The 26490-nt window shown below is 44.5% G+C and overlaps 3 protein-coding genes and 1 long non-coding RNA gene across 4 annotated transcripts; 1 reads left to right on the forward strand and 3 right to left on the reverse strand.

The window, feature by feature from the left end:
• Positions 1–265: 265 nt before the first annotated feature.
• On the reverse strand, positions 266–4561 carry ssbp1 (single-stranded DNA binding protein 1). Its single transcript, XM_041030075.1, has 7 exons — positions 4515–4561; positions 3683–3784; positions 3508–3565; positions 3237–3377; positions 2594–2681; positions 2172–2260; positions 266–2073 (listed from the first exon to the last, which is right to left on the reverse strand). Exons 2-7 carry the CDS (start codon positions 3704–3706, stop codon positions 2030–2032), a joined length of 444 nt encoding a protein of 147 aa, XP_040886009.1. The 5' UTR covers positions 3707–3784; positions 4515–4561; the 3' UTR covers positions 266–2029.
• A 596-nt stretch (positions 4562–5157) lies between these two features.
• On the forward strand, positions 5158–23052 carry lamb1b (laminin, beta 1b). Its single transcript, XM_041030067.1, has 33 exons — positions 5158–5330; positions 5796–5968; positions 8067–8202; positions 9441–9514; positions 10010–10198; positions 10355–10418; positions 10759–10961; positions 11072–11192; positions 11315–11503; positions 12088–12264; positions 12567–12679; positions 12786–12865; positions 12990–13125; positions 13215–13373; positions 13509–13642; positions 13721–13841; positions 14101–14287; positions 14383–14526; positions 14610–14841; positions 14961–15124; positions 15295–15519; positions 15635–15852; positions 16878–16974; positions 19198–19567; positions 19645–19829; positions 20107–20348; positions 20584–20790; positions 20872–21016; positions 21169–21376; positions 21481–21622; positions 21881–22057; positions 22143–22302; positions 22388–23052. Exons 1-33 carry the CDS (start codon positions 5177–5179, stop codon positions 22522–22524), a joined length of 5463 nt encoding a protein of 1820 aa, XP_040886001.1. The 5' UTR covers positions 5158–5176; the 3' UTR covers positions 22525–23052.
• Positions 8067–11186, reverse strand: LOC121176103. Its single transcript, XR_005892890.1, has 4 exons — positions 11059–11186; positions 10779–10989; positions 9568–9777; positions 8067–8182 (listed from the first exon to the last, which is right to left on the reverse strand). It is a non-coding gene; the product is annotated as an uncharacterized LOC121176103 (long non-coding RNA).
• Positions 23053–23297: 245 nt separating the features above from the next.
• eri1 (exoribonuclease 1) lies at positions 23298–26269 on the reverse strand. Its single transcript, XM_041030074.1, has 7 exons — positions 25895–26269; positions 25477–25658; positions 25177–25393; positions 24997–25080; positions 24789–24898; positions 24554–24668; positions 23298–24420 (listed from the first exon to the last, which is right to left on the reverse strand). Exons 1-7 carry the CDS (start codon positions 25967–25969, stop codon positions 24178–24180), a joined length of 1026 nt encoding a protein of 341 aa, XP_040886008.1. The 5' UTR covers positions 25970–26269; the 3' UTR covers positions 23298–24177.
• Positions 26270–26490: the final 221 nt, after the last annotated feature.

Genomic DNA, 26490 nt, shown 5'->3' on the forward strand with positions numbered 1-26490 from the left:
TAAGGTTAAAAATGTGAAGTGTTTCATCTTTTCCAGCTGTTGTGTGACACTAGTTTCAAGTCTTCATAGTAATAAACAAGCGTTTCCGGTCTTTAATTTCAAAATAAAGGTCTCCTTTCTCATTTCAGGCCCTATTGGTTCCATACAGAATATATTATGGCTACTACTGTCACCACTGTCCTTTGAGAAAAATTGAAATTACTTACAAGAAAGTTCTTTGTATATTTATATATAGGAAAAGTAAACATTAAAAAGAAACTTCGCCAAGGTTTCCTTTATTATTTATTTAAGCTTTTATTTTTAAGTCTCCATTTCCGATCTCTCTCTTTGACGCTTGTTTAAATCGGTAACACCGGTTTCTCCGCAAGCGTACAGACGGACCAATCAAACCTCTCCTTTATTTAAAGCCCGTTCCACCGTGCAGCTCTGCCCCCCTGCGCCTTTAACTGACAGGTGACGCGACCAATCGAGAAAATGTCTGCGACCAATCACTTTAGGCCAAGAATACCTTTGCGTAAAGCCCCGCCCCGCAGTGACAGAAACAGCCAATCAACGCCCAGCAGTGCAGACATTTAAAAACCAGAAACTTTAAAGTACATGTTTTTATGCGTCTTTATGCAAATATCTGTGACACATTTTCTCTAACTGGCCTTTATGATTTATTTTTATGTTTATAAGGTTGTTTTTAATGATTCACTTCTGTTGATTGAACAGTTATTAACACTGGGAGCTTAAATGTTGTGACTGTAAGAAAGGAGCAGGAAAAATTGTCAGTTATATTAACAATTACAGAGAAATGAGCCAACAGAAGTGAGCTGAAAGCGACCAGTCACTGTCCAGGAAGGAAATGAAAAAAAGATAAATGTGATAAGAACCGACAAGAGTGTGACAGGAAAGCAAGAATAAATGCAACAGATAAAAAAAAAAACCTGTCACATCAGTACAACAATGTGCAGTTTTAACTATGCACAATTCAGGGATATAAACAGGAAAACATAAAGCAAAAGAAAACTGAAGGTCCTTCCCCTAAACTTGCATGCTGGTCTCCTTTTTTTTTTTTTTTTTAACACTCAAGTTTCACTTATCTTAGCTTTTCTCTCCTGTGAGAGAAGAGAAACTGTGAGATTTGCATCAAGAGAAGTGCAAGAAAGACAGCTGACACTTGTCATCGAGACAAGTCCAAACAGGACATGACACAAGCTGAAAATACTCAATGTTTGCATGTGAAAAACTTGTGCCAGTTTTTTTTTTTTACAGGTTTCACAAGCACTTTGAGATCAAAAGAGCCAAACATTCATCACATGACAAAGATGGATACCATATGATCCACTAGTGATTTGTCCACTTCTGAAGTCGACTGTGTGGCAAGTTAAAATATGCAAAATGTCAAATGTTGAATGCGCTTGAGGTCAGTTTGGTGTGTTGCACTTTAAGAAGCAGTCTCATATTAATGGGCTTGACACTGACATGGCGACTGCTTTCTCCTTGCAAATGAGACAGGAAGCAGCTGAATTAACTGGCACAAAGAAGAAAAACTGCAGTAACTTTGTCTATGATCTTCAACATGAGTGACAGTTGCTCTTAACAGAGCTACAACTTTTCAAAACCTTGTACTGAGTCACCAAACTCAGTGTTATGATTTAAGAGAAGCATTCTGAAACAAGTTTGATGGATTAACTATATTATTTCAGTGTATTTTCATCCCTCAAACTCCTGCTTTCTACATTATTCTCACACATAAAACTTTGAGAACTCGCAAAAAGAGCATAAATGCAGCACAATAAAAAAAATCATAATCAGTAAGTGTATATACACAGTGGGCTTCTTCTGCTACTCTTGATGCATCTTCATTTTCCAGCAGCAGGAGGCTCCACAGTCAGACATGATGTGTGTCACAGCTTATTATGTCCCCCCTCCTCCCTCTGGTGGGTCAATCAGTTCCTTTATTTGTTGGCATTCAAGTCCTCAGCCTTAATTTTGTATAAACAAGAAGATGCAAAAAGGAGTCGTGTTGTTGAGGAAAAATCCATCAGGTTCTGTCTCGCACGTTGTCGCTCAGGAAGATGATGTTGTCTGGAAAGACAGGAAGGAGACGAGCGGGTGTATTTTTCAGACGTCGTGCTGAGAGAGATCGTTTGTGTTTGTGCGTGTTAATGAGCGTTTAATCTGACCTGCGATGATGGTGGTGGCCTGACGTCTGACTTGGTTCTTGTCCACGTACTCCCCGTAGTCCAGTTTGCCCTCCACTAGAATCCTAGACCTGAAAGAGATGAGACGCAGGATCAGTCACAAGGTCACTTTATGAACCTCTAGCTCAAAAGGACTAAACAATGTGTGAGCCTACAGCAACACCACTTGCAGTGTGTAATATCACAGGACATCACATATGCTGCTATAGTTCATTTATATCCTGCGCATGTATCATTTATAACCTGTGTATATATTTATATTAGTACTCCAACATTCAGGATAATAAAAGTATTTGTTCAATGACAAATTGAATCAAATCAAATCTTTGCCTGCGCTCTCCTCGCTCTCTAAAGGAAAAACAACAACAACAAAACCCCAAAACAAAACAAGAAGTGGTTCATACCCTTTCTTGACGTACTGGTAGGCCACGTCCCTCAGACCGGGTTTGAACACAGACACACGATGCCAGGTCGTCTTCTGACTGATGTCACCTGGAGTCAGAAAACATCAGCACATGAATCAGTCTCAGCACCAGAAACTACATCCAATATATCACTAAAACTCTTGAAATTAATTGCAGGACTGTTGTTTTATTGCATTAGGTTTAGAATGTGTACCCAATAAACTGGCAGCTGAGTATACGTGCTATCTTAAAACGTAGCCTCATGACATGAATCAGCTTATCTGACAAAAGAGAAGCTGCTTAGAAAGAAAACCTTGAAATACAACAATAAACTATTTCTCTGTCCACTTTCATTTAGACACACATTCAGAGTGTTACTATGACCTCTAGTGGCAGAAAACAGCATCTGCAATATAAATTATAATTTTAATAGAGCAGATTACTGCTAATATCACAATAATTACAACATCCTACCACGTAAATATATCAGCTTTACAGCTTATTATATATTTTATTAGTTTTATTATTGGTTGGGTGGAACATTGCACAGTTTACTTGTGATGTTTGTGGATATAACTCAAATTATCTGGCCTAAAGTCTGTGTTTCTGGATTTCTATCACTGTGTCTCCTCTGACATCATACCTGTTGAGGTCATCTCTCCCTCTCCTGAGCGCCACATCTCATTTGTTGCTAAAGAGAAGATGGTAACAGGGTTACGGCCCTCCACTTGTCTCATCACAGGATCCTGACCAACTCGACCTAACAGCTGCACTCGGTTTATCGCTAGAAGAAAGACATACACATCATTTAAAGTGGGTAAAGCCTTTTTCATCTGTAAAATATGTCATGTAAAGAATAAACAAGTGTATTTAATAAAAGAAAATCTTCTCCCACACATACAAACTTTACTTACATCTCTCCAGGATGAGGCTGGCATCTGTGCTCCTGTATCTCACCACCTGCCTGAAGATCTGGAGGAAAGACAGCTTCGCCACATTAACCGACAATTATTTCACTTTATGTGTGAAGGTGAAATCACACAGAGATAATGTGCATCTACCTCCAACTGATTACAATTTCCTCCTCACCTGTGCTGAGGCACTTCTCAACATCTTCTCTGTTCTGCAGACACAGCTCTGAGGGAAGCGATGGGCAGACGAACAGCAGCTCAGGACTCTTTGGGGACTGGTCTGAACAAAAGAAAAGGGCAGTTCAGCTACAGTATAATGGACCAGAGACATACTGACAAGAGCTGAACTCAACTATTTTAATAATCGTTTCAGTCATTTAAAAACACAACAACTGCTTTAAACCCGAGGTTCCAGCTTCTCGTCTGCTTCTCTTTAAATTACAACAGGAATTTACCTTTAAAGAATTTAGGACTTGAACATTATTTTATTTTAAAGGGCCAAAAATTCCTCATTAAACATCTGTTTGATTTTTAATCCTACAATTGTCCTCCACTAAAATGATCCGCTAGACGAGGGACAGTTGTGTTTACAACTTCTACGTGTTTTACGGTGAATTATTTGAGGTTTACCGCAAGACGGGGTGCGTGTTAACCGATCGATAAAGCAGCAACAAAATTAACAGATTTTAGAATGGAGTTTGGTGGGACTAAGGATGCTTCAGGGAAGGATGACCAGGTTTCTGGGACTGTAGTCGGGCAAGTCGAACAATCAAACACGAAGACATGGACTCAAAGTCACAGCACCGCTATCTCACAGCAGCAATGAGGCGTCTGGAGACTCCCGCCATCAGATGTTTACACGAAATAACGCCTAAAAATTAACGTTTTTCTCAACGTGGTTTGGTTTGTAGGCTGGAGCAGCGGAGCAGTAGAGGACCGGCAGCGAGTTGGTGGAAAACGGTGCCAAAGTTTAATAAAAACAAGGACAAACGAGCTAATGAAAAACTTACCAGGTGTAACACTTCACTTCGGTAACCTCACGCTATTTCCGGTCCGGCTCCAAGACAGTTCCGACGCTGTACCGGAGCGCGTTAAAGTTCCGCTTTTTAAGAACATCACACACTTAAAAAACATTTTGAACTACTACACGTTAATATTACATTATGAAACATTTCAGTAATGGCTTTATCCAATGGCGTCATAACATTGCAAAATTTTACAATCTGGTTGATTGAGTCTCAGTTTTTTTATGATAAGTAAAATGAATAAAAATTGTAGAATGAAAAAAAAAATCCGCTCTCCATTATTTTTATTTGAAATGTTCTGACATATTTCAATGATAGAAAGCTGATTGTTGCTGTGGTTCTAAACTATAATTGCCTTTGCTTCTACAAACCACCACCAGGTGGTTTATCTGATTCTGATTCTATTATCTGATTCTGAAGAAACTTATTTTATTCACTGTTGAACAACAGGTGACATAGATATTAAGGCCCTGGGTTAATAATTTGAAGACTGATAGATGCTTCTTATTCCCAGATGAATGTGTTCAATCACATGAACACGCAGCAAGTTCAGCAGCTCTGCCAGCAGAGGGTGCGCTCGTTTCCCGGAGCGCACTGTGGCGCGCTGCTGCTGACAGCGGGGTGGAGTTGGTTGGTTGGTTGGTGGGATGCGGACTTTCTACAAGAAAACTCCTCTGACTTTGCGCTTCTCAGGCTCATCAACACACACGCTGAGCGGCAGGACCCATCAACATCTTCGACTGGCTGTCAGCGCTCCGCTGTTGGAGATGTCGCTCATAATCCACATTATAACAACTTTGGGTGAGTTGAAGTTTTTACTCTGTAAGTTTGTTTATGTGGAAACTGTTGAGGTGCTGTCAGCTCGCCGGGAGGAATCTCATCTTCTGTAGCTGCCAGAAATGGTCGCCCTCGCGTCTCCAGCATCAACACATGTAATGAGATCCATATGTAAAAACCATTACTCACTGTTTTCACAGAAATGATTCTGTACCAGAAGGTAGGAGAAGGTAAAGCTGCTGCAGGGGAGAGATTTTCTACAGTTAATGTCAGTTTGCCATGAGCTGTACACAACCTCAGTGCTTGTATCTACAAAGTGAATCCATGTGGTTTCAATTTAAATGATCTGCTCTGCTTCTGGGATTTATAATTGAAACCAAAAGAGGACATGTGCACTCTTAAGTGGGAGCGCTGGTCATTTAGGTTTGATCCGGTCATGACTGTGTGCGTCTTGTATCAGCTCACTAACATCAGTTTTCCTGCCCGCAGCCCTGTGGTGTCCCGTCAGGGCACTGGTGCCAGAATTTGCCGATGTTTGCACCGAGGGCAGCTGTTACCCCGCCACAGGTGACCTGCTGATCGGCCGGGCGCACAGACTCACCGCCTCCTCCACCTGCGGCCTGAATCGCCAGGAGCGCTTCTGCATCGTCGGACACCTGGAGGTACGAAAGAAAGAGGCTTCTGCCGTGAACCTGGAACAGAAAGTGAACCACAGCATTTTATCTTGCGTCAGACTAACTCATGACCCCACCGGTATCAGCAGGGTGAGCCGAGACCGCTGAGTTTTCCAAAAACAGCAGATATTGTAAACATTGAGTGATGAGGGTTTTTTTCTGCAGTGCAGAAGTGTGCGGCTGCAGCCAACAATTATCTGCATCATCAGTGGGTCTGACAGTTACTTTCTTATTAGTTATTGGTTGTTTAGTGTATAACTTTTCAGGAAAAAAGGAAAAATTAACCGTCATTATCCCCTGAAGCCCAAGATTCTATAATTGAGGAAACTAGTAAATATTCACAAGAGACTTAACGGCAGCTTTGTCAGGGACAGAGTGAACTGTAGTGAACGTGATATTATTATCGTGAAGTATTGTTTGACACAGAAGCTCAGCGTAAACCTCACAGACAATGTTCTCTTGCTTTCTGTTTACATCCCATTCGTGGCTGTGGTTTACTTCTGTAATTGCCTGCATGCCACATTTTCTCAATTGGAGCCATAAAGATTTGAGAAAAAAAAACAAACTAAACTGACAACTGTCAATAAAAACCACATTTACTGTGTAAATGCATTCATTGGCATGGGATCTCACATAGCACTGTAAGGTGGGGAAAACTTTAATTGGCCAACACCACAGGTGGCAAACAGCTGATGGTAATTAGTGGAAGCTAACTGCCTGTGAGAAGCAGAAACCTGGGCTGTATTTAGTATCACTGATATTAATCAGCTCAGAGTACAGCCCGTGCTCTACCAGCGCCATCATTTCTGCAACTTCATTTTGGCCATATAAACAACAAGAAACATTCACTTCACTGATTAAATAAGTCAGATTGAATTAACAGAATAATAAATTATCTAGTAATGTACAACATGTGTCCTTTACCTCTAATTTTGTAGAGAATAACTTGTCACTGTGCAGAAAAATCTCTGTAGATAACAGAAAGTGGGTCAGTTCTCAGTTCAATACAGAATTCATTACAGCAGCACCACCGGCCTTGAAGATGGCATCTTTATGACTCATCACTTATGAATTCTTGCACGAGAAAAGGGTCAGTTGGAAAGAGTCTGTCAAAGTGGCAGTGGAATAACAACGATGAAAATGAACCTACAGCAGCTTGATTTAAGCTGTTTCTGTGTCCGCCGTCGTGATAAACCCAGAGATCAAACAAAAACTATTCAGATTACTTTGTGTCCGTGTGTGTGGGAGCATGCACATGTTCAGTATCTGCTCGCTGTCATGTCGAGTGGGAGTGCAGACATTCCCCTCCACAATAAAAGCACTGTGTGGCTCACAATCCCTGCCCTGTTGTGCATGTGAAGCGGGGGCGAGGTAGGGGATATTCTCCTTTTATCAAACACCCTTCGGCGAGTTCTCTGTGTGTGAATGGTGTCCTTATGAAATCACAGACACAGTGTGGGGCCTTTCTGAGGATGAACACAGTCAACAAGTATGAGCTGTAGATGAGGAGGGGAGGAAGTCCAACTCAAGTAGCAGACGTTTTTTTTTTTAACCAGTGCCAAGTGGAACCACTTATCCGGACTCCGCTCACATTTCAACACAGACATAGTTGGCCAGGGCCTCGGTGAAATTGAGAAACTCGCCTTGTTTATTCCCACGCGTCGATGTTGTGAGATTTAACAGTGTGTGCGTGCATGTGTGTGAACCAGAGCGCAGCTTGTGCCAAAGCATTTGGCGTGCAGTCGAGGCAGTGAATACAATATTAAACAGACACAGCACAGACAGACACACACACAGGCAACCTGATATATACTGTGCATTGTTAATTTGAATTCAGTTCTTTTTCACTCAAATGACCAACTAATACTACATGGCCAAAAGTATGTGGACACCTCAAAGCCAAAGAAAGAAAACAGCCTTCACCCGCTCTTGGTGCAACATTTGAAATCTCAGGACTGATACCTCAGATCATCCTCAGCAAATAAAACCAACTCTATTTGTATGGCAAATACCACGAGGGTTTTTTTTTTTATTTGTAATTTGGGTGAACTGAGCCTTTAACACTCTCCAACCCTCTGTCCATCAGGAGGAGAAGAAATGTTTCATGTGTGACTCCAAGCAGATGTACGACGAGGACAGCAACCCCGTCAGCCACACGATCGAGAACGTGGTCACCACCTTCGCCCCCAACCGCCTCAAAACCTGGTGGCAGTCAGAGAACGGTGAGAGACAGAAAACACACCTGACTAACACAAAAAATGAAAGAGAACGAACTTCCTGTTCACTACATTAACGTGAATGTAGAGCAGAACAGCGTGTGAGCTCTCAGCAGCACTGTTCTCATGGGAACTGAGATCAGTAATGACTAGACAGGAGATCACAGAGCCTCTTGCTGCAGCCAATCACGGCATCACTAGGAGGCGGGGCTTACAGGTGTGCTGAGGAGAACAGGTGTGCGGGAAAGAAACAGCCGTGTGTCAGCACTTGAACACACACAGGCCTTTAAAGTGGAAAAAAGGGACGTGTGTAATGAGACGCAGAGGTTCAGAGAGTTCCACAGTGGGAACGAGAAACAGTTATTTTTACTGGAAAATTGTCTCAGAAATTGTAAGACTGAGCTGTGTAATTACAGGATTTACTCTCACCTGCATCTAACATCAGTTCACCCTGAAGCCAGGTGTGTAATCATAAACACTCCGGGACGACTATAAAACAACAAATTCTTCCCATATGGGAGTCACATGGAAAACATCTCATGGAAGATGTAAAAGACATAAAATATTTGTGACTGAAGACGCAACAATCAAATTATCACCAAGGCAGGAATTTTTCCAGGAACTCAGGAACCTTAAGTGTGTTTCAACCAGGAAACTGATATATAGCTCACACTGCAGTCAGATGCCTCATGGCGTGTTTAAATATACAGCATGTGTTTAGTTTGGGTCGTTCCACAGTAATAACTGTTCCAGACAAAATGGAAAACCATGAAATGAAAACCAAGAATCTCCGTCATAACATCATTATTCGCGTCCATGAAAGAAATCACATTACAGCGGCAGGTTCTCATGCAGACACGCACACACACTGTTCCTTCAGAGCGGTGGGAATTTGTCAGAGGTGTGAATCATGGAGGGAGCAGTGGCCAGCACTGCAGGTGGCTGTCAGACAGCAGGAAGCTGCAGACGCACAATGGCTTTGCTTGGGATTTCCTCGCAGTCTCCCGTTCGTCCTGCTGTTCCATCTTGGCTTTCACCAGCTGTTGTTCGAGTTCAAACGTAGCCGAGTGTTTTATAATTAGAGAATTATGTAAAATTAGTTTCACCACACAAAGTAGTTCTTCCACAGAGTTCAATTGTTACCAAATATTTACAGTAACTGTCAGGTGGGATTAATATGTAGCTTTGACAGAGATCTGGCTTTAATTGTTGATTTCCTGTGTGTTTCCCTCCTTCACCTGCAGGTGTGGAGAATGTGACCATCCAGCTGGACCTGGAGGCCGAGTTTCATTTCACGCACCTTATCATGACCTTCAAGGTGCCTGTTCTCTCTCACACACACAAATTTCATACAAATATGCTCATACCCACCGCATGGAGATAAACACAGCACTGAGCAGCTGTGGTGGAGGAATGTGGAAAATCGTTCCGGTCTCTGGAGGGTGGTGGGAATAAGAGGAGGAGGGAGAGGATGAGCTCAGGGCTGTGCAGTAAAGAACTCTGATCGCTGTCACATGGTCGGCTGCGATGGCGGACAGCTGGATTCGTGCCGCTCATTCACAATGTACATCCTTTCCCATCCTGTTTTCAGTCAGATGGCAGGAAAGATCAACACACTAATGTCAGAGTTTTTTCATCAGATCAAAAAGTATAAGAAAATTCACTTTATCTGAATTTAAAAGTTGTCACAACTTTGATGTTTATCTATATTTGAGTAATGAAAATCAGTGTGATTTGGTTTCTGTGATCATTTACACGTGATCATGTAACAAACCAGTGGTTTAGTGATTTTTCTGTCTCTATCTGTCCACAGACATTTCGCCCAGCTGCCATGGTGATCGAGCGGTCTATGGACTTTGGGAAAACGTGGCAGGTTTATCGCTATTTCGCCTACGACTGCGAGTCCTCGTTCCCCGATGTGTCCTCCGGGCCCATGGTCAAAGTGGACGACATCATCTGCGACTCCCGTTACTCAGACATCGAACCATCCTCAGAGGGAGAGGTGTGTTTGCCCTTTGAACTTTTTTTTTTTTTGGAGAAGTTTATAGAATTATTTATTCACCTTTTTTCTACTGATAAATGTCTAAATTATCATATAGGATGTTAATCTCTGAGATTGTGAAGTCACTTCCAATACAAAACTTTGATCTGATTTTAGGTGATATTACGGGTGCTGGACCCCGCCTTCGAGATCGAGGACCCCTACAGCCTGAGGATACAGAGTGAGTTCCTCCTGAATGTCCATGAAGAAGCTTTGAATTTCACATGTGGAAGCGACTCAGCCTTTGTACACTCACACAAACCCAGACTGAGACACACACTCTCACTTCCTCACACACACACAAACATGCAGAGCCCTTGTGTTAAGTATGTGGTGAATGCTGTGGGTGTGTGAGGAACAGCAGCGGCATCCTCAAAGTCTGGAACATGAAAAAAGACATGTCCTGCCTCGCATTGTGTGGCTTTACAGAAGTTTGAAAGTGTGTGAAAGGACGTGTGTGTTATATCTGACTGCTCTAATTTCCTGTGTGTGTGTGTGTGTGTGTGTGTGTATGTGTGCAGACATGCTGAAAATCACTAACCTCCGGGTGAAGTTCATTAAGCTCCACACACTGGGCGACAACCTGCTCGACTCCCGCGACGAGGTGACGGAGAAGTACTACTACGCCCTCTACGACATGGTTGTCCGCGGAAACTGCTTCTGCTACGGTCACGCCTCCGAGTGCGCCCCGATCGACGGAGCACCCATAGGAGCTGAGGGCATGGTACATCACACTCACTGATGATGTAAAACTGAAAAGTGATGAAAGAGTCAGAGCTCGAGAAATCTGCAATATGAAACTTAAATCAGCATTAACTCACTTTTGTGTCACAGGTCCATGGCCGCTGTGTGTGTAATCATAACACTGAGGGACTGAACTGTGAGCGCTGCCAAGACTTTTACCACGATTTGCCCTGGAGACCTGCAGAGGGACGAAACACCCACGCCTGCAAGAGTAAGAACACAAACAAATTAATCTGTGTTTTGTTCTCATCTGTTCACACTTAAAGGCTAAAAACTTGACAAATACTCTAATTCATTTTCCCACCAGTGAATCTTTGTCCCTTTCTTTGTCAGAGTGTGAGTGTAACCAACACTCCACCTCATGTCATTTTGACCCGGCTGTGTACGTGACGACGGGCAACGTGAGCGGAGGTGTGTGCGACGACTGTCAGCACAACACGGTGGGCCGACAGTGCGAGCAGTGTGCGCCTTTCTTCTACCAGCACCCCAACCGAGACCTGAGGGACCCCAACGTCTGTGAACGTACGTCACCTCTGACCCCTGACTGTCCCACGGCTCCTCCTCCTCCTCATTGTCCACTCCTATTCATTATACAAACAGTCCGTTAAAGTACATGTTGGTCTCCTCATCCAGGACATGTTTCTCTGTGTTTCTGTCTTCACCATCTGGAGCTGTCTTTGAAGTGAAAAGCAGAAAGTAGCCGTTGTTACAGCATGATTGTAATTACCTACTAAGTACTGGGTACAAGTGGAAATAGTGCTGTAAAATGAAATACAGCCTCCCCCTCTTTTTACCTCCCCTTCTTTTTTCCTCTTTACAAGGCTTGTCTTTTAAATGACACGCTGCTTCTGCGTCTCTTTGCTGTTCATTATCTTGTCCTTTCTCACTGGCAAGTAACTTCCTCGATTCGTAATGTTATTTTAAGATAAGCTAATGTTATTTTGTCACCATGCACAAGGATCACGTAACCTAAAATCAACCTCTGGTTAGATATTGTCCCAAAATGTCTGTTTTTTAAAAAAATATTTTTTGACATGACCACAAGATGTGGAAATAATGAGCATTCACGTGTCCACACAGTCTCCATAATGTCATTTTTTCTACAGCGTGTAACTGCGACCCGTCCGGGTCTCTGCAGGGTGGGCTGTGTGACTCGCGGACCGATGTAGCAGCTGGGCTGATCTCAGGTCAGTGTCGGTGCAAAGGCAATGTGGAGGGCGAGCGCTGCGACCACTGCAGACAGGGACACTACGGGCTGGGACAGGGGCCTGATGGCTGCCTGCGTAAGTCACAATTAATTTCTCTACACTCAAGGCCTATACTACACTTCTAAACTGTATCGTCTAGTTCACAAAGTTTTCTCAAAGTTTTTATTTACCTTTTTCGCCATATTTATTCAAGCTCTCTATGTAAAAGTTTAAAGACTAAAAAGGAGTAAGAATGATCAGAGGATGGACGTTGGAGGTTTTGTTTATGGGAAGTTTCCGTCCCTATTAAACAAGACTCCCTTAGAATACCAGGAGTTTTAAGGGTACATGACTTTCCCGTTTGGTTGAATCGGTTTCTTCACTGTGTGTTTTGGCAGCTTGTACTTGTAACCAGCTGGGCACTCTGCCAGGAGGAAACTCCTGTGATTCAGACTCAGGAAGGTGCTTCTGCAAACGCCTCGTCGACGGACACAACTGCGATCAGTGTCTGGTACGGATCCAAACACAACTGTCAGCCTATGTTTGGATACTTTTCCCTCTGTGAATGTGAAATATCCAGAGCCACAAATGTTTCTCCTCTGCTCTTTTGTTTACAGCCACAGCACTGGGGTCTGTCCAATGACATGGACGGCTGCAGACCGTGTGACTGTGACCAGGGCGGAGCTGTAAACAATAAGTAAGCTTAGAAAACAAAAGTATGAAATATAATCCTTTATCCCCAATGTATCGGCAGCAGCCAGGTAGAACACTCACTGCCACCCTGTGATATGGTCTGTTAAAGCCTAAGTCTCTGTCCACAGCTGTGACCCTCACTCAGGACAGTGTGAGTGCAGGGAGCACATGTTTGGACGACGCTGCGATCAGGTGGAGTCTGGCTTCTACTTCATCGCTCTGGACCACTACACCTACGAGGCTGAGGACGCAAAGCATGGACCTGTAAGTGTGCTTCCACATCCCGTCTGTTCAAGTGATGCATTGACGTTGTCCTCAGATATGTAAACCACATCTGTCTTTCTTTGTGTCAGGGTGTGACGGTGGTACAGAGGTCTTATCCTCAGAATCGTAGTCCTACGTGGACCGGTATGGGTTTTGTTAATGTGCCAGAAGGAGCCTACTTAGAGTTCACCATCGACAACATCCCAGAGTCCATGGACTATGACATCCTTATTCGCTATGAGCCACAGGTAACAACACACACACACAGACACAAACAGGATTCGTTTGTGTTGTTAATTTTGTCAGCATTAACAGAACCAGTTCCCATAATGCAATGAAAGTGCGTTAATGGTGTCATAGCATTAATCTGTGTGTGTTGGCAGCTGCCAGAGCAGTGGGAGCAGGTGAACATCAGAGTGCATCGGCCCGTCTACAACCCTCCAGACTACACTGGTCAGTGCAGCAACTCCATCCAGAGCGGAGACGAGCAGTCCATCTCTCTTCCACCTGGATCCAGGTAGGACGTCAGTCTACCCGACTGCACCTGCCTCACGGATGTTTTCACAGCACGCGCTGACTCCCCGTTGTGTTTCAGACACGTGTTGCTGGTGAGGCCGGTGTGTTTCGAGAAAGGACTGAACTACACGATCCGTCTCAGTCTGCCGCTCTACTCGTCAGTCAGCGACATCCAGAGCCCGTACACACTCATCGACTCCGTACGTAGAATTTACAGAGCCACAGATCCTCTAAGTATTTTTCTCCATTGCAAATTTTGAAAGTTTTATTTTAATTATAATTTCAATGTTCTTTATCATAGAAACAAACGATTCTAGCAGATAATCTACTGATCATATACCACAAGGTTCCAGCTTTGCCTCTGAGAAATCCCAGACTTCACTACTCTGTTCCTTCAAACCTGTGTTTTTATTATGGTTTCCACCCCTCCCCCTCGTCCGCCTCCTCCTCTCTTTACAGTTGGTGCTGATGCCCCGGGTCAGGGAGCTGGATATATTCCATGGGACTGAGGGCGAAGGAGCATGGGATACGTTCCAGCGCTACCGATGTTTGGAGAGCAGCCAGAGCGTCGTCAAAAGCCCCATGACCGACATCTGTAACGACTACATCTTCAGTGTCTCTGCTCTGCTGCACAATGGAGCCATGGGTACGTAGTTCTGTGTGTTTGCACAGTACTTTGTTCCTATTCCAGTCATTTTTCTGTCATAGCTCTGTGATAAAAGATCTTGTCTTATTTCCCAGCATGCCAGTGTGACCCTCAGGGCTCACTCAGCTCTGTGTGTGAGACCAGCGGAGGTCAGTGTCGGTGTCGACCCAACGTTGTCGGCAGGAACTGTGACCATTGTGCCCCGGCTACGTTCCTGTTCAGCCCCGCCGGCTGCAGACGTGAGTGTTGGGCACGAGCATGCGGTTTGATGGTTATTTAAACCAGTAACAAAAAAGTGTAATGATTTAAATTTCACCCTCAGGCTGCGACTGCGACCCTCAGGGCTCCGTCACTCTCTTCTGCCACGAGGCCACTGGCCAGTGCGAGTGTGTCCCTGGGGCCTCGGGGCGCCAGTGTTCCCACTGCCTGCCAGGGTTCTGGGGCTTCCCTCATTGCCGACCCTGCCAGTGTAACGGCCACAGTGAGTACTGCCACCCTGAGACCGGGGAGTGTCAGGGCTGCAGAGACTTTACCACCGGACGTCACTGTGAGAGGTACGACGAGATACGATAGTACAGTATCACGGACTTTCAGCTAACCTATCTCCCTCCAGCCAGCCCCAGAAATCTAAATCTAATTGGTCTCTCAATTTGACCTTTTCCTTTACTTCCAGGTGTCTGGACGGTTACCACGGTGACCCAGAGCTGGGTTCAGGCAGCCACTGTCGCCCCTGTATGTGCCCCGACGGACCCCGCAGTGGACGGCAGTTTGCTGACAGCTGTTACCTTCAGGCTTACACGAACCAGCTGGTGTGTTTGTGCAGTCCTGGCTACAAAGGTATATAAACACAGATTTGTTTTCATGTAAACTGTGTTTTTTTTTTTTTTTTTAAGTGCTCAAATCTTTACTTAATGTCATCACGTCTTCACCTCACACACACAGTTCAGGGCCCCTGTAATTAGCCTGCTGGCCTCTTGGTTCATCTCCTGTTTCCTGTCCTCATCCAGGTGTCAGGTGTGATGAGTGCGCCCCTGGTTACTTCGGGAACCCTCTGGTGCCCGGTGGGCGCTGCATGCCCTGCCAGTGTAACAACAACATCGACATGCAGGACCCGGAGTCCTGTGACGCCCGGACAGGCGCCTGTCTGAAATGCCTGTACCACACCGATGGCTACGGGTGCGAGCAATGCAAACTGGGTTACTACGGCAAGGCCTCCACACAGAGCTGCAGGAGTGAGTACAGCTGCTAATATCACACTACTAACCCACTGTATGTATGAATATCTTGTGACTTGTCAGCAAACATATGTGCAGATACAGGTAAATCTGTAAATGCTGCTCTGTGCAGAGTGTATGTGTAACTCTGTGGGCACGGTACCTCGGGCCTGTTCATCCCCCGATGAGTGTGAGTGCGATCAGCACACTGGCCAGTGTCCCTGCCTGCCGAACGTGGTCGGTCAGAACTGCGACCGCTGCGCTGCCGACACGTGGAACATCGCCAGCGGGACGGGCTGCCAGCGCTGCGACTGCGACCCCGTCCACTCCTTCGGCTCCTCCTGCAACGAGGTCAGTCAGACTCTGGGATGAAAACTAAACCCAGCAGCAGAGCTGATCGCTCTAACCCACATTTTTCATCAAGCGCAAAGATTACCATCATTGAGGAGAACAGGTCTTGAGCCCTTAGAAGCAGTGTTAAGAAGTAAACCTGTAAAACTCTACTGGATGTCTGAATGAAAAACAGAACTAAAAGTAGGTATGAAAAGGAACCTCTCAGCATTAAACAATTCCCTGAGGACTAAAGGGGAAAACCTTCCCCGGGAAAACAACAAGGACAGTGTCACAAATTCAGTAGACCAGGAAACGCTGTGACGCTCTGACTTTCTTTTGTAAAATACACTACAGTTTTTTATAAATAACAGCAGGTCTAACATCTGTCTGCATCATTTCCTCCATTAGCATCGCGGCAGCTGCTCCTGCTCTATGAACACAATGTACAGCTGAACTGAATCCCAGCACTGCTCCACAAACTCATCTCTGCCGCTGCCAATGTCTTCCTCACACAATGTGGGGACTGACAAAAAAATTCCCAAACAATTCTCATTTAGAGCAGAGCAGCATGGCGGCAGTAAATTACTGTGACCAACCCATCTAATCACCAAGGCCTGTGTGGGTTTTTTTGGTAATCTTTGTTGATATATGGGCTCCAGCTGTTTGGGAATTGCTTCTGTCTCTGTTGTTCAGCAGCTCTGCTTTACTCAGACACAGGCACATAAAGAACAGAATAGTGTGCGCGCACTCACACACAAACATTTGGGGTTCTGTGTTTACTGGCTGCTCTCCATCAGAGGAAGGAAGTCTCAGAATACACTGTGGAATAACTGAATACACATTTCTCTAAGAGAAGCAAGTTGTAACCGACTACAAAGGTCTATTGTGTCTGAGTGAAAGAAAAGATGTAAAACATATTACAAAAGTCAAGTTTCATCTGCTTTTGACAAAAAAAAAAAAAAAATCCACAACTTCTTTATTTAACCTTTGTTTTTGTCTGATGATAGTTTGTTGACCTGATGGTCTTTGTGTTTTCGTTATAGGTCACAGGACAGTGCTCTTGCAAACCCGGTTTTGGGGGCAGGACGTGTCGGGAGTGCAGAGAGCTCTTCTGGGGGGATCCAAAGGTCAAATGCCAACGTAGGTCATCCTCAGTCATCACCAATAAACACACAATATGTAGAAAGACCTTGACTCCACCATCAGTTACCAGCAGCTCCAGTTTCCTGACGTGCCTCCATCAGTCAGTGTTTATGGTCTTTTTATGTGACCATAAAACAAATAAAAGTACTGACACTGAGGCAGTGGCATGTTTTGTACTCCAGCACTTCAGATTTGATTTCCAAACTCTGGTGCCACCAAGTGGTATTATCAAAAAAGACAGTTTAGTTCAGTCCATTTTAGACATAGTTCCCCAGGGTCAGAGGACAAAGTTACCACAGAGAATTATCAATGGATTCCCTTCAGCTCTACGGAATATTTTAGCATCTTTCATCTCATTGTTGTGGTTTTACAACCCACAGCTTTACTTTTTTGTTTGCAGCTCTTTTCAGTACAAAAAAACAAAGTTCTAAAAAGCCACTCTGTACTTCCTGCTCAGCATCAAACAGCAGACACACACCGTTAGGGACTAGCTGGTGAAAACAATGGAGCAAGTAGTTCACCTTTATTTAGGCTCAGCAGACAAAAAGCAGGGAGGAATAAACAGGAGTCCAAGTCAGGAAACTGGCAGGGGTCTGCAACAGGAAGACCAGATTTAAAAAAAAAGGGTCAAAACAGGTGAGTAAGGCTGGAAGAGCACAACAGACAGAGTGTAGACAGAAATGGATCCGTATATGTACTGGGTAATTGGGGAATGAGGAACAGGTGAGTAGGTGGGCAGGGAGGAGTCAGGCAGCTGGAAGGTGGGAAGGGTTGGGGTTACTGCAGGGCAGGTGGGAGAGGCAGGATCAGAAAGAGTCAGTGATACTTGGCAGAGGCAGGCAGAGAATGAATGAATAACTCAACTAACTGTGACACATTCAGCAGCTAAAGATCCAGCTGTTTCCCTCAGGAGTTGGTCGAGACGTTCATTCTATCCACATGATATGTGAAGCATATTAACAGTTGGACTGAGGTCAGGTAAAAGACATAACTGGCCAAGAACATGACACTGTTAGGCCATAAAAAATCAATGTTTGTATGTTTAAGGATCATTGTCCTAACACCGGGGATTGCAGCTGTGAGTCCTACGCCGTTCACCCAATATGGATGTGAACACACTCAAACAGCCTTCAATCTCTTGGTCACTGTTTCATTTCAAATCCGAGCCCAAAGGGTTTTTACTGTGAGTCAAACACACTGCAGGAGAGTCCGTCTGCAGAAACGTGGGCCTCACGGTGGCTGACTCACCCTCTGAGAAAGAAAGAGGGAGTAGGAAGAAGAAAAAGGCGAGGAGAGGGGAGCAGAGGGAGGAGATGTGGGAATGACCTCTCGTTCCCTGCTCATGAGAACCAGATGTTCTCCAGAACTCCCAGGCATCCCATTTTCGTCATGCACCGACACCCAGGGGAATCCTGAATTACTATGTATTCCCTAAAGGTCTCTTAAGCTGTTAAACCAGCTGGACCTCTTTTCCTGTCTGCACAGATGATACACTGACGCACCCATTCATGGGAAATCTGAGCACTGTGGCCACCTTACGGAGAATTGTGTAGGAATAATGTAATTATGTGTAAGGGTGCTGATGACAGAGCCTCTTATAGATGATGCAACAGCCGAGATGCTGGGCAGGTTTGGATGTTGGAGGTTAAAATGTGTTTCTGTATGCACTGTGTGATTTATGAGGTCAAAACCGGATTAGCATTATTGGTACGTAGCTGTCGTGTGGCACTTCTCAGTTACCAGCCCATAATCACCATATATGTCCCGACCCAAATGTGCTTCTGGAGACAGGTGTAATATTTCACTGTGACAGAAAGAAAACTTCAAACCCAACCCTGAAACGCCTGCTCCATAAATCACACAAACAAAATGCAGCAACGCTGATGCTGAAACCTCTCAAACCCTGCATTCCTTCTTTATGACTCACACTAAATCTCCTCCTCCTTCTTCTCTGGGGAGGGAGGGCCATCATATGGACTGCCCCGACACTCGTGGGGTCAGCATGACCTTCACGGTCATGTTCATGTCTAAGTTTATTTACCGGAGGTGCTGGAGGTTGAATTAACTTTGTTTTCAAACGAGTTATTTCCCTGGAGAGACTTTAAAACTGTCACACTTCTTATATACGACTACACACCACATGATGTTTATTGTTCTTTTTATATTGTCTGTTCTTTGGGCCAGATAATAAAAAATAAACTAGTATTTTTATCATTATAGCTTGTGACTGCGACCCTCGGGGAATCTCCAGCGAGCAGTGCCATCGTGCCACAGGTCAGTGTACCTGCGTGGAGGGTGTTTCCGGCCCACGGTGTGACAAGTGCGCCCGAGGCTACCAGGGCAAGTTCCCTGTCTGTGAACCCTGCCACAAGTGCTTCGCCAACTGGGACGCCGTGGTTGGGGAGCTGACCAATCAAACTCGACGCCTGGAGGCCCAAGTGACAGAGCTCCAGACCAGCGGGGTGACAGCGCCGTACAAAGAGTTAATCAGCAGCCTGGAGAGAAACGCCAAGGCTGTCAGAGAAATCGTAGAGAGCAACCCTGCAGCAGTGAAGCTGGAGCAGATACAGGAGCTAATGCACCAGATCATGTATGTACAAAGACAAACAGAGACCCACAGAAGGATGTAGTGCACACATGTTCATTACTGTGTCATTGTTTTCTCAGCGGTTTGATGTCCTACCTAAACGGAAAGCTGAACACGACGGAGGAGACCTTGAGCATCCTCCAGAATGACGCCAACTCCACTGAAGTAAAGTTGGACGCACTGGCAGTTGAGGCCAACCAGCTGGACCTTACAGTGCAGGAGCTGAGACAGCAGGTGTACGATGCCAAGAACGCCAACATCCAGGGTGAGAAATCACACTGTAACAAGGAAAGAAGCACATCATCAGCATAATACGATGCTGTCTCCTAAAAATATATAAATGTACTTTAATTATTTCTTTACATTGCAAGATTTGAGCATTTTTGAGCTTATTTGCTTGCTGTTTTCTAATGGACACTGTGCTCACCCAAAAGAAGAAAATCTGATCTGGCTTCCATAAATAAATGATTCAATTCTCTGACTTAACTCGCTGAAATTCACCTCTTATAAACAGAAACTGTTTGATTTGCATGTGTTTTCAGGCGCCTTGGACACTATCACATCAGCACACTCAGAATCACAATTAGCGGAGATTCGCACCATCCTCTCCGCTAGTAGTCCCAGAAGCACAGTGGCACGTTCTGCCACAGTACGGAAAGCCACGGAGGACAAACTGAGCAGCAGTCAGAAGGAGTTTGACCGCAAACACCAAAGAAACTCGCAGAAGCTGGACAAACTGTCCAACGAGCTGGAGAAATTTGACCTGTCGCCACTTAGCAAGAAGGTGAGAAACACTGGAGAACTAGAATCTGCTAAAAAGAAAACCCCATAACTAACATCTTTATTATATTCCGTATTATCACTGTTATTAGAGGGAACAGTCAGTAAAATTTCAGCTTATTGCTCCACATCATTGATAAAAGATTTGCTGAAGACAAACATTCAACCTCAGACTGATGCAGTATTCACTTACGCTGCACGTTGCTTGGCGTCACTTTGTATTTATTCTTTTTCTGCAGACATGTGGTGGTGCAGCAGAGGGTGACAGCTGCTCTGGCTCCCCCTGTGGCGGGTTGGGTTGTGTCGACAAGGACGGAGCTCCTCAGTGTGGAGGAGAAGGATGTGAAGGCCTCGTCACAACTTCTCAAAGTGCCCTCAAGTCAGCCAAGGACCTGGACCAGGAGATCCTAGCAGCTATGCAGGAGGTGGACAAGCTCTCCAGGATGGTAGGTGAACATGGTCATTTTTTATAACTGATGTACAATAACTCAGTACATGAGGAAATTACTGACTTTGTTTGCGGTCAGGTGTGGGAAGCCAATGCCCGTGCAAATGAGGCCAAGGCGCACGCTCTGGAGGTGCTGATCAAATCCAACCGGAGCAAAGAGAGGGTGGAGCAGAACAACGAGCAGCTCCGCAACCTCATCAAAGAGATACGAGACCTCCTCACCAGTGAGCACACCACAGAACTGCATTTGTCCAAATGGTTTTCAGAGTCAATGATGATTTTATGCCAGCTTAAAAATCCAAAAAGTTTTACTTGATGAAGGTCTGTGAGTTGTGGAAACAGTCGGATGAGCTGGGTTTTGTTTCTGATAATCCAGATGACAAAGCAGATATTTCAGTGATCGAGATGGTGGCCAATGAGGTAATGGCTATGGAGATGCCGACTTCAACGGAGAAGCTGCAGGAGCTGACAAAGGAGATCAGGGAGAAGGTGGGCACTCTGACCAGCGTGGAGACCATCCTGAGTCAGAGCGCTGAGGACATCCAGGCTGCTGAGGCGCTGCTGAAGCAGGCCAAGGCCGCCAGGTAACTCACACACTGTGACGGGAAACGGGAAACAAAGGAGGATGTTTATGGCATGGCATCATTTATACCAGCACATCAACGTTCTCTGTCTGTCTGTCCGTCAGTGAGCAGGCGTCTAACCTGAAGGAGACAGCAGACATGGTGAAGGCAGCCCTGGATGAGACCGAGCGTGCTCAGAGTATCGCCATGGACGCCCTCCAGCTGGCCCAGAACAACACCAAAGGCACCCTGGAACTGCTGACCTCTGTGAGTTTGACCTCTGAGATTACTGTTGTGACGGCAAGGTGGCTGTATGTATGACAGTTTTGGAGTCTGGTGTTACAACATTAAAGGTCTGCAGCAACTACTGTCTGTAGTTTATTAATATATATAAATTATTGTCTGTAAATATTTCAAATTAAAAACTCATTTCTAACACAGATAAACGTAATTGTCTCACTTGTTGGTTTGCTTTTTGATTTGAGTTTGAGTTTATCTACTGTCTTACCTTATACTGTGTATCAGGTGGAGTCGGAGACGGAGGAGTCGGAGCTGAAGCTGAGTGACACCACAGGTCGTCTGGTTCAGCTGGAGAGGGAGGTCGGACTGCTGAGACAGAACAACCTGGAGGTGAACCGGCTGGCGGAGACGGCTGACACCATCACCGACCAGGCCAGACTGGACGCAGAGGGGGCCCAGCAGGTGTGTCACACATGCACACTCACACAGCTGCTGATTCATCTGCTGCTATCGTCCCCATAATGCTTATTTGTGTGTGTGTGTGTAGGAGTTTGACTCTGAGGTGAAAGATAAATTCGAGGAGGTCGAGGACCTGGTGGTGGACAAAGGGGAGTCGGTGCTGCAGGCGAGGAGGCGAGCAGATGAACTGCAGCAGGAGGCCAGAGAGCTGCTCACCCAGAGCACCAGCAAGCTGCAGAAACTCAGAGGTGGCCATGTTTATATATAACATATAATCTCATCATACACCATGAAGAAACTTAAATTGTCACCTGTGGGCTTCTGTGATTTCAGAGTTGGAGAACTCCTACGAGGCCAACCAGCGCATCCTGGAGACCAAAGCCGAAGAACTGGCCCTTCTGGAGCGCAATGTCCGCCAGATCCTGGAGGACATCAGCCAGAAAGTGACTCTGTACAGCACCTGTGTGTGATGATCGCCAGGACGCTCCAGCTCCTCAAACTCTACAGTTCTCAAGTGTCCTGGCTGGGATTTCAATATCTCCAAATGTTTGGAAAGGAATTTTAAGACACTGCTCCCAGATGATTCCCTGAGTATTTCATAGCTTTTAGGACCAAACACTGTAAGATGTTTGACACTGTCAGTGTGTGAGCCAGATACTTAGCGCCTACGTTTATTGGACAGCTGTGCCAATAACAATGGAATTTTAACAATGGAAACAAGCTTTGAAGCTGCCAAAGACCATTAAAGTATTGAAGTCCCAAGGGAGACCACTGAAAGCCAATGTGACCTCAGGACAACAAGCTACAGAGAATATAGAACAGTTTAGCTGTGTATGCTACTACAATCTGTGTATTTAAATATATGACAGAACATATTTGACAGAAATATTAAAGTTTTGTATGAACCCAAAGATATGAAATATTGTCAGGACCAAAAGGCATTTGTGAAAAAGTTCATCCACTATGAACAAATAATAAATTTTAATTTGAAGACGTTACTGGAGCATTCAAGTTGTTCTGCTTTTCTTTTTGGTGGCTGGTAGAGCACCTTTAAAATGAACATGAAATTCAGCAGGTCTACAGATGTTTTTGTCCTTTAAACCTCTGTTTGCAGCGAGTGTTTAGAATTGAATTTAAAGCATCTTACAAGTAAAGGCCACAACATTCAAAGAGCAGAGTCCTCCAAACACAAGCTGAAGTGTCAGACGTGTTCGACTTGAACAAAGATGGCAAACTCTGCAAATAAGAGAAAACATATTTTATTTGTTATTTAGCATTCAGAAGAATATTTATTCCTGTTAAAATAGATCAAATTCCATGAAATAAAAATGAATTCCATAGAAAAGTGTGACACAATCCTACAACACAGGCTTAACTCACACAGTACTTACAACAGATAGACTTAAATGTCTCCAGCTGTTCATCATTGAGTCAAATAAACACCTGCACTGTATTTGTATAATGACTATACTTCTCAGGATCTCAGAATCTGAGACAGTACAGACAATGAAAGTCCACAGGACTGTTTTCAAACCTTCAGCTCTCTCTGGAAAAGTGGCAGTGTGTGATGTTATGGCTCTGTTATTACATAGCACTTCCAACAGCACAGCGGTAGCAGCATTTGTGTAGATTTCATGGGTTTACAACAGAAGCACAAGAGGCCAGACAGATACGGAGGCTTTAAAGACCAACAACAACAACAATGATACTGTTGATGTTAAGCTGCAGATGACATATTGGATTATTTTAATAGCTCAAAAATAACAATTATTCAGTGTTTTCTTCAAAGTTGCATTCCCGGGAACAAACGCTGTAATAAAAACTGACTCCACACTAACGTGGGAGAAGTGAAGGACATTTTAATGGCTTGGTGAGGCAGGTTTAACAGACTGACAAGACTGAAGCTGTTGAGGAAAATCCTCCCACAACACACTGGAATGATCTTTGCTTTCTTAATCTTAATCTGAATCTTAAATCAAAATATGATCTCCTTTTACTGGTAAAACTCAAATACCCTTCACCAAGCTCCAAAATAAAAATGTACAACTTTACATCAAGTGCTTTGGACTTATCTTCTATAACTCATGAGGGCACAGGGTTAAGACAATCCTCAGTTTCTGGGTCTAGTCTCTGCTGCGGGGGTTATGTGGTGGTGGAGCCCCTTCCACAGGAGCTGAGCTGGGAACTGAGAGCAGCTGGCCAGCATGCATGCGTTCATTGACGCGCAGCTGGCACCCATCCTGCAGCATGCGAAGAGCTATCCGGGCAATGTTGCGCGAGTCGTCCAGCCCAGAGTGAGGACGACCTTCGTACTTCAAACCCAGCTTCTCTAGCATCACGCTCAGCTTCGTCTGTGTGCGAGGGACCTGGAGGAAGGAGAGGAAACTCAAACCACCAACCCTCTGACCAGTGGACGACCTGCTCTACCTGAGGAGCCAACAAAACAATCTAAAGCTCATATAGTGCAAAATCTTTATCTGAACAACGTAAAAGCCAAACCTTGTAGAAGTTTCCGTACGATTTCCTTATGTTTATCCACTTCTTTGCAAACTGAGGATATCTGATGCGACTGATACGACACTGGATGTTGAGGAACTTGCTCATATCCCAGGCCCTGGAAACGGCATACAACATAAAGTGGTATAACAGTCAGATGAAATTTCACTGGAGGGAGTTCAACACGGAAACATGTTCTGTTCAAATTCGGCAGCAGCAGTGAAGTGAAACATCTTACCCATCAGTCAGGATGGCATATTTGTATTTTGTTCCGAGCTCTCTCTCCTGAAGCCAAGCTACAGCTCTCTGGAGGACGGCTGGGAAAGGGTCTGCTTCTTCAACCATTTTCTGCTCAGCAAAACAACATTTTCATCATGTACACTGAAACTCCTTCTCTTAGGACACTGAAATCAAAGACACTTAAATATAACCTGAGCTCAACCAACCTGTGTTATTCCTGTCAACTTCACACAGAAGTCTGAAAGCTGAGGGTTCAACTCCGGTTTTACATATTCCTGAAAGGTGTCCACCTGCAAAATAAAATGCCAAAACATGCCCATAATTACAAAACTCACTCTGCACGTTGAAATGTACACAATCCTGCCTTCATCACAAAACCAACTCACAATTTCTAATGTGTGCGTGTTGACGAGAACCATTGGGAACTCTATGATTTCGTGAAGGAAGTCTGATGGATTATCCTCTTCACACGTCGCTTCAAAGTCCACCACACAGATGTAGTCGTAGTAGGTGTCAGTGGGTCCTCCCTCTGCTGCAGACTGCATCAGCTTCTGTTTCTTATAGTGGCTCTTCAACCTCTTCTTCATCACGTCCTTCACTCCTCTTTGTAAATAAAGGCAGAAAGATTTAGAAATCAACCATCCGATTTATTTCTCTCCAAAGTGCAAAAATAATTTAAACATTACCTTGTGTCAAGCTTCAGCTCTGCTAACTTGAGTCGGAGCTCGTCCTTGGACATGCGGTTGATGTGTCCATTGGCCAAAGCAATCTCTTTGTAAACCGGATGACTGAAGTCACTGTTCGACTGGGACGGGGACACCTGAGGATCGGGTTCTGCTGCAGAGCATATCCTGCTGCAAGACTTTGCCTGAAGAGGAGTGATCTCAGTCAGTAGGTGTCATGCAATGATACGCCGCTTCTAATTTAGCAAATGATAACATTACAAAGCATTAAGCGAGCTCACAAAGCAACCAACTGTATAAAGTGATGTTAAAGTGAACAGTTTTTCATGGTAACTTGTTCAGATATTTGCTGTTATATTTATTACTAACGTGACTATCGCGGATAAAACAGTTGTGATTTCAGATTTCAATTTACACGAACCTTTTCATCTTCTCTCGTAGCAGACATCTTCGCATTCACGTCCTTGGCATGAATATTCTCCTTGTGCTCGTCCATTTAATGCAGAAGCTAAACCAGAATTTAAGAACAAAACTACACGGCTATTTATTTACACTGAAAATACGGCTCCTTCCTATGCTAACAGCGGCTAGCCGCAGGAAAGCCAACATTCCCGTGCGACTTCTGAACGTTGGTCTGCTTTTCAGCCACAAAGAACAATCCTGATTCACACGGATGATATTAAATATGTAAAATAAATCACAAATAACAGATTTTATCCTGTATCTCTGTGTTCAGAGCAAGTCGCGGCAACCTTAAACACTTCTTCTTCCTTTTTTGGCTAGAGAGTTAGTCCAACTTCCGGTTTGCGCCAAAACAACATTGACGCTCACTGCCGCCACCTACTGCTGCGGATGACAGAACCCTGGTTTAATACGATCTAGTTTCTACTTTTGTTTATTACATTCTGCTTTAAAACGTCTGAATATTTGTTTATATAGACTAAAGTTCTTTTTACATCGAGGAACAGAATATTACTGTGCAAATTTGTTGTCCCAAGATTTTTCCAAGCTTTGTCC

This window comes from Toxotes jaculatrix, chromosome 22 (genome assembly GCF_017976425.1).
Source record: "Toxotes jaculatrix isolate fToxJac2 chromosome 22, fToxJac2.pri, whole genome shotgun sequence".
NCBI classification, from domain to species: domain Eukaryota; kingdom Metazoa; phylum Chordata; class Actinopteri; family Toxotidae; genus Toxotes; species Toxotes jaculatrix.

Coding starts and splice junctions, on each gene's coding strand:
- ssbp1 (XM_041030075.1), bottom strand. CDS start 3,706: ATGTTGAGAAGTGCCTCAGCACAG. Junction 3,566..3,682: donor TGAGAAGTGCCTCAGCACAG/GTGAGGAGGAAA, acceptor TCTTTCCTCCAG/ATCTTCAGGCAGGTGGTGAG. Junction 2,261..2,593: donor TACCAGTACGTCAAGAAAGG/GTATGAACCACT, acceptor CATCTCTTTCAG/GTCTAGGATTCTAGTGGAGG.
- lamb1b (XM_041030067.1), top strand. CDS start 5,177: ATGCGGACTTTCTACAAGAAAACTCCTCTGACTTTGCGCTTCTCAGGC. Junction 12,265..12,566: donor GGGGCCTGATGGCTGCCTGC/GTAAGTCACAAT, acceptor GTGTTTTGGCAG/CTTGTACTTGTAACCAGCTG. Junction 22,303..22,387: donor CAAGCTGCAGAAACTCAGAG/GTGGCCATGTTT, acceptor CTGTGATTTCAG/AGTTGGAGAACTCCTACGAG.
- eri1 (XM_041030074.1), bottom strand. CDS start 25,969: ATGGACGAGCACAAGGAGAATATTCATGCCAAGGACGTGAATGCGAAG. Junction 25,659..25,894: donor CTACGAGAGAAGATGAAAAG/GTTCGTGTAAAT, acceptor ACTCCTCTTCAG/GCAAAGTCTTGCAGCAGGAT. Junction 25,394..25,476: donor GAGCTGAAGCTTGACACAAG/GTAATGTTTAAA, acceptor TTATTTACAAAG/AGGAGTGAAGGACGTGATGA.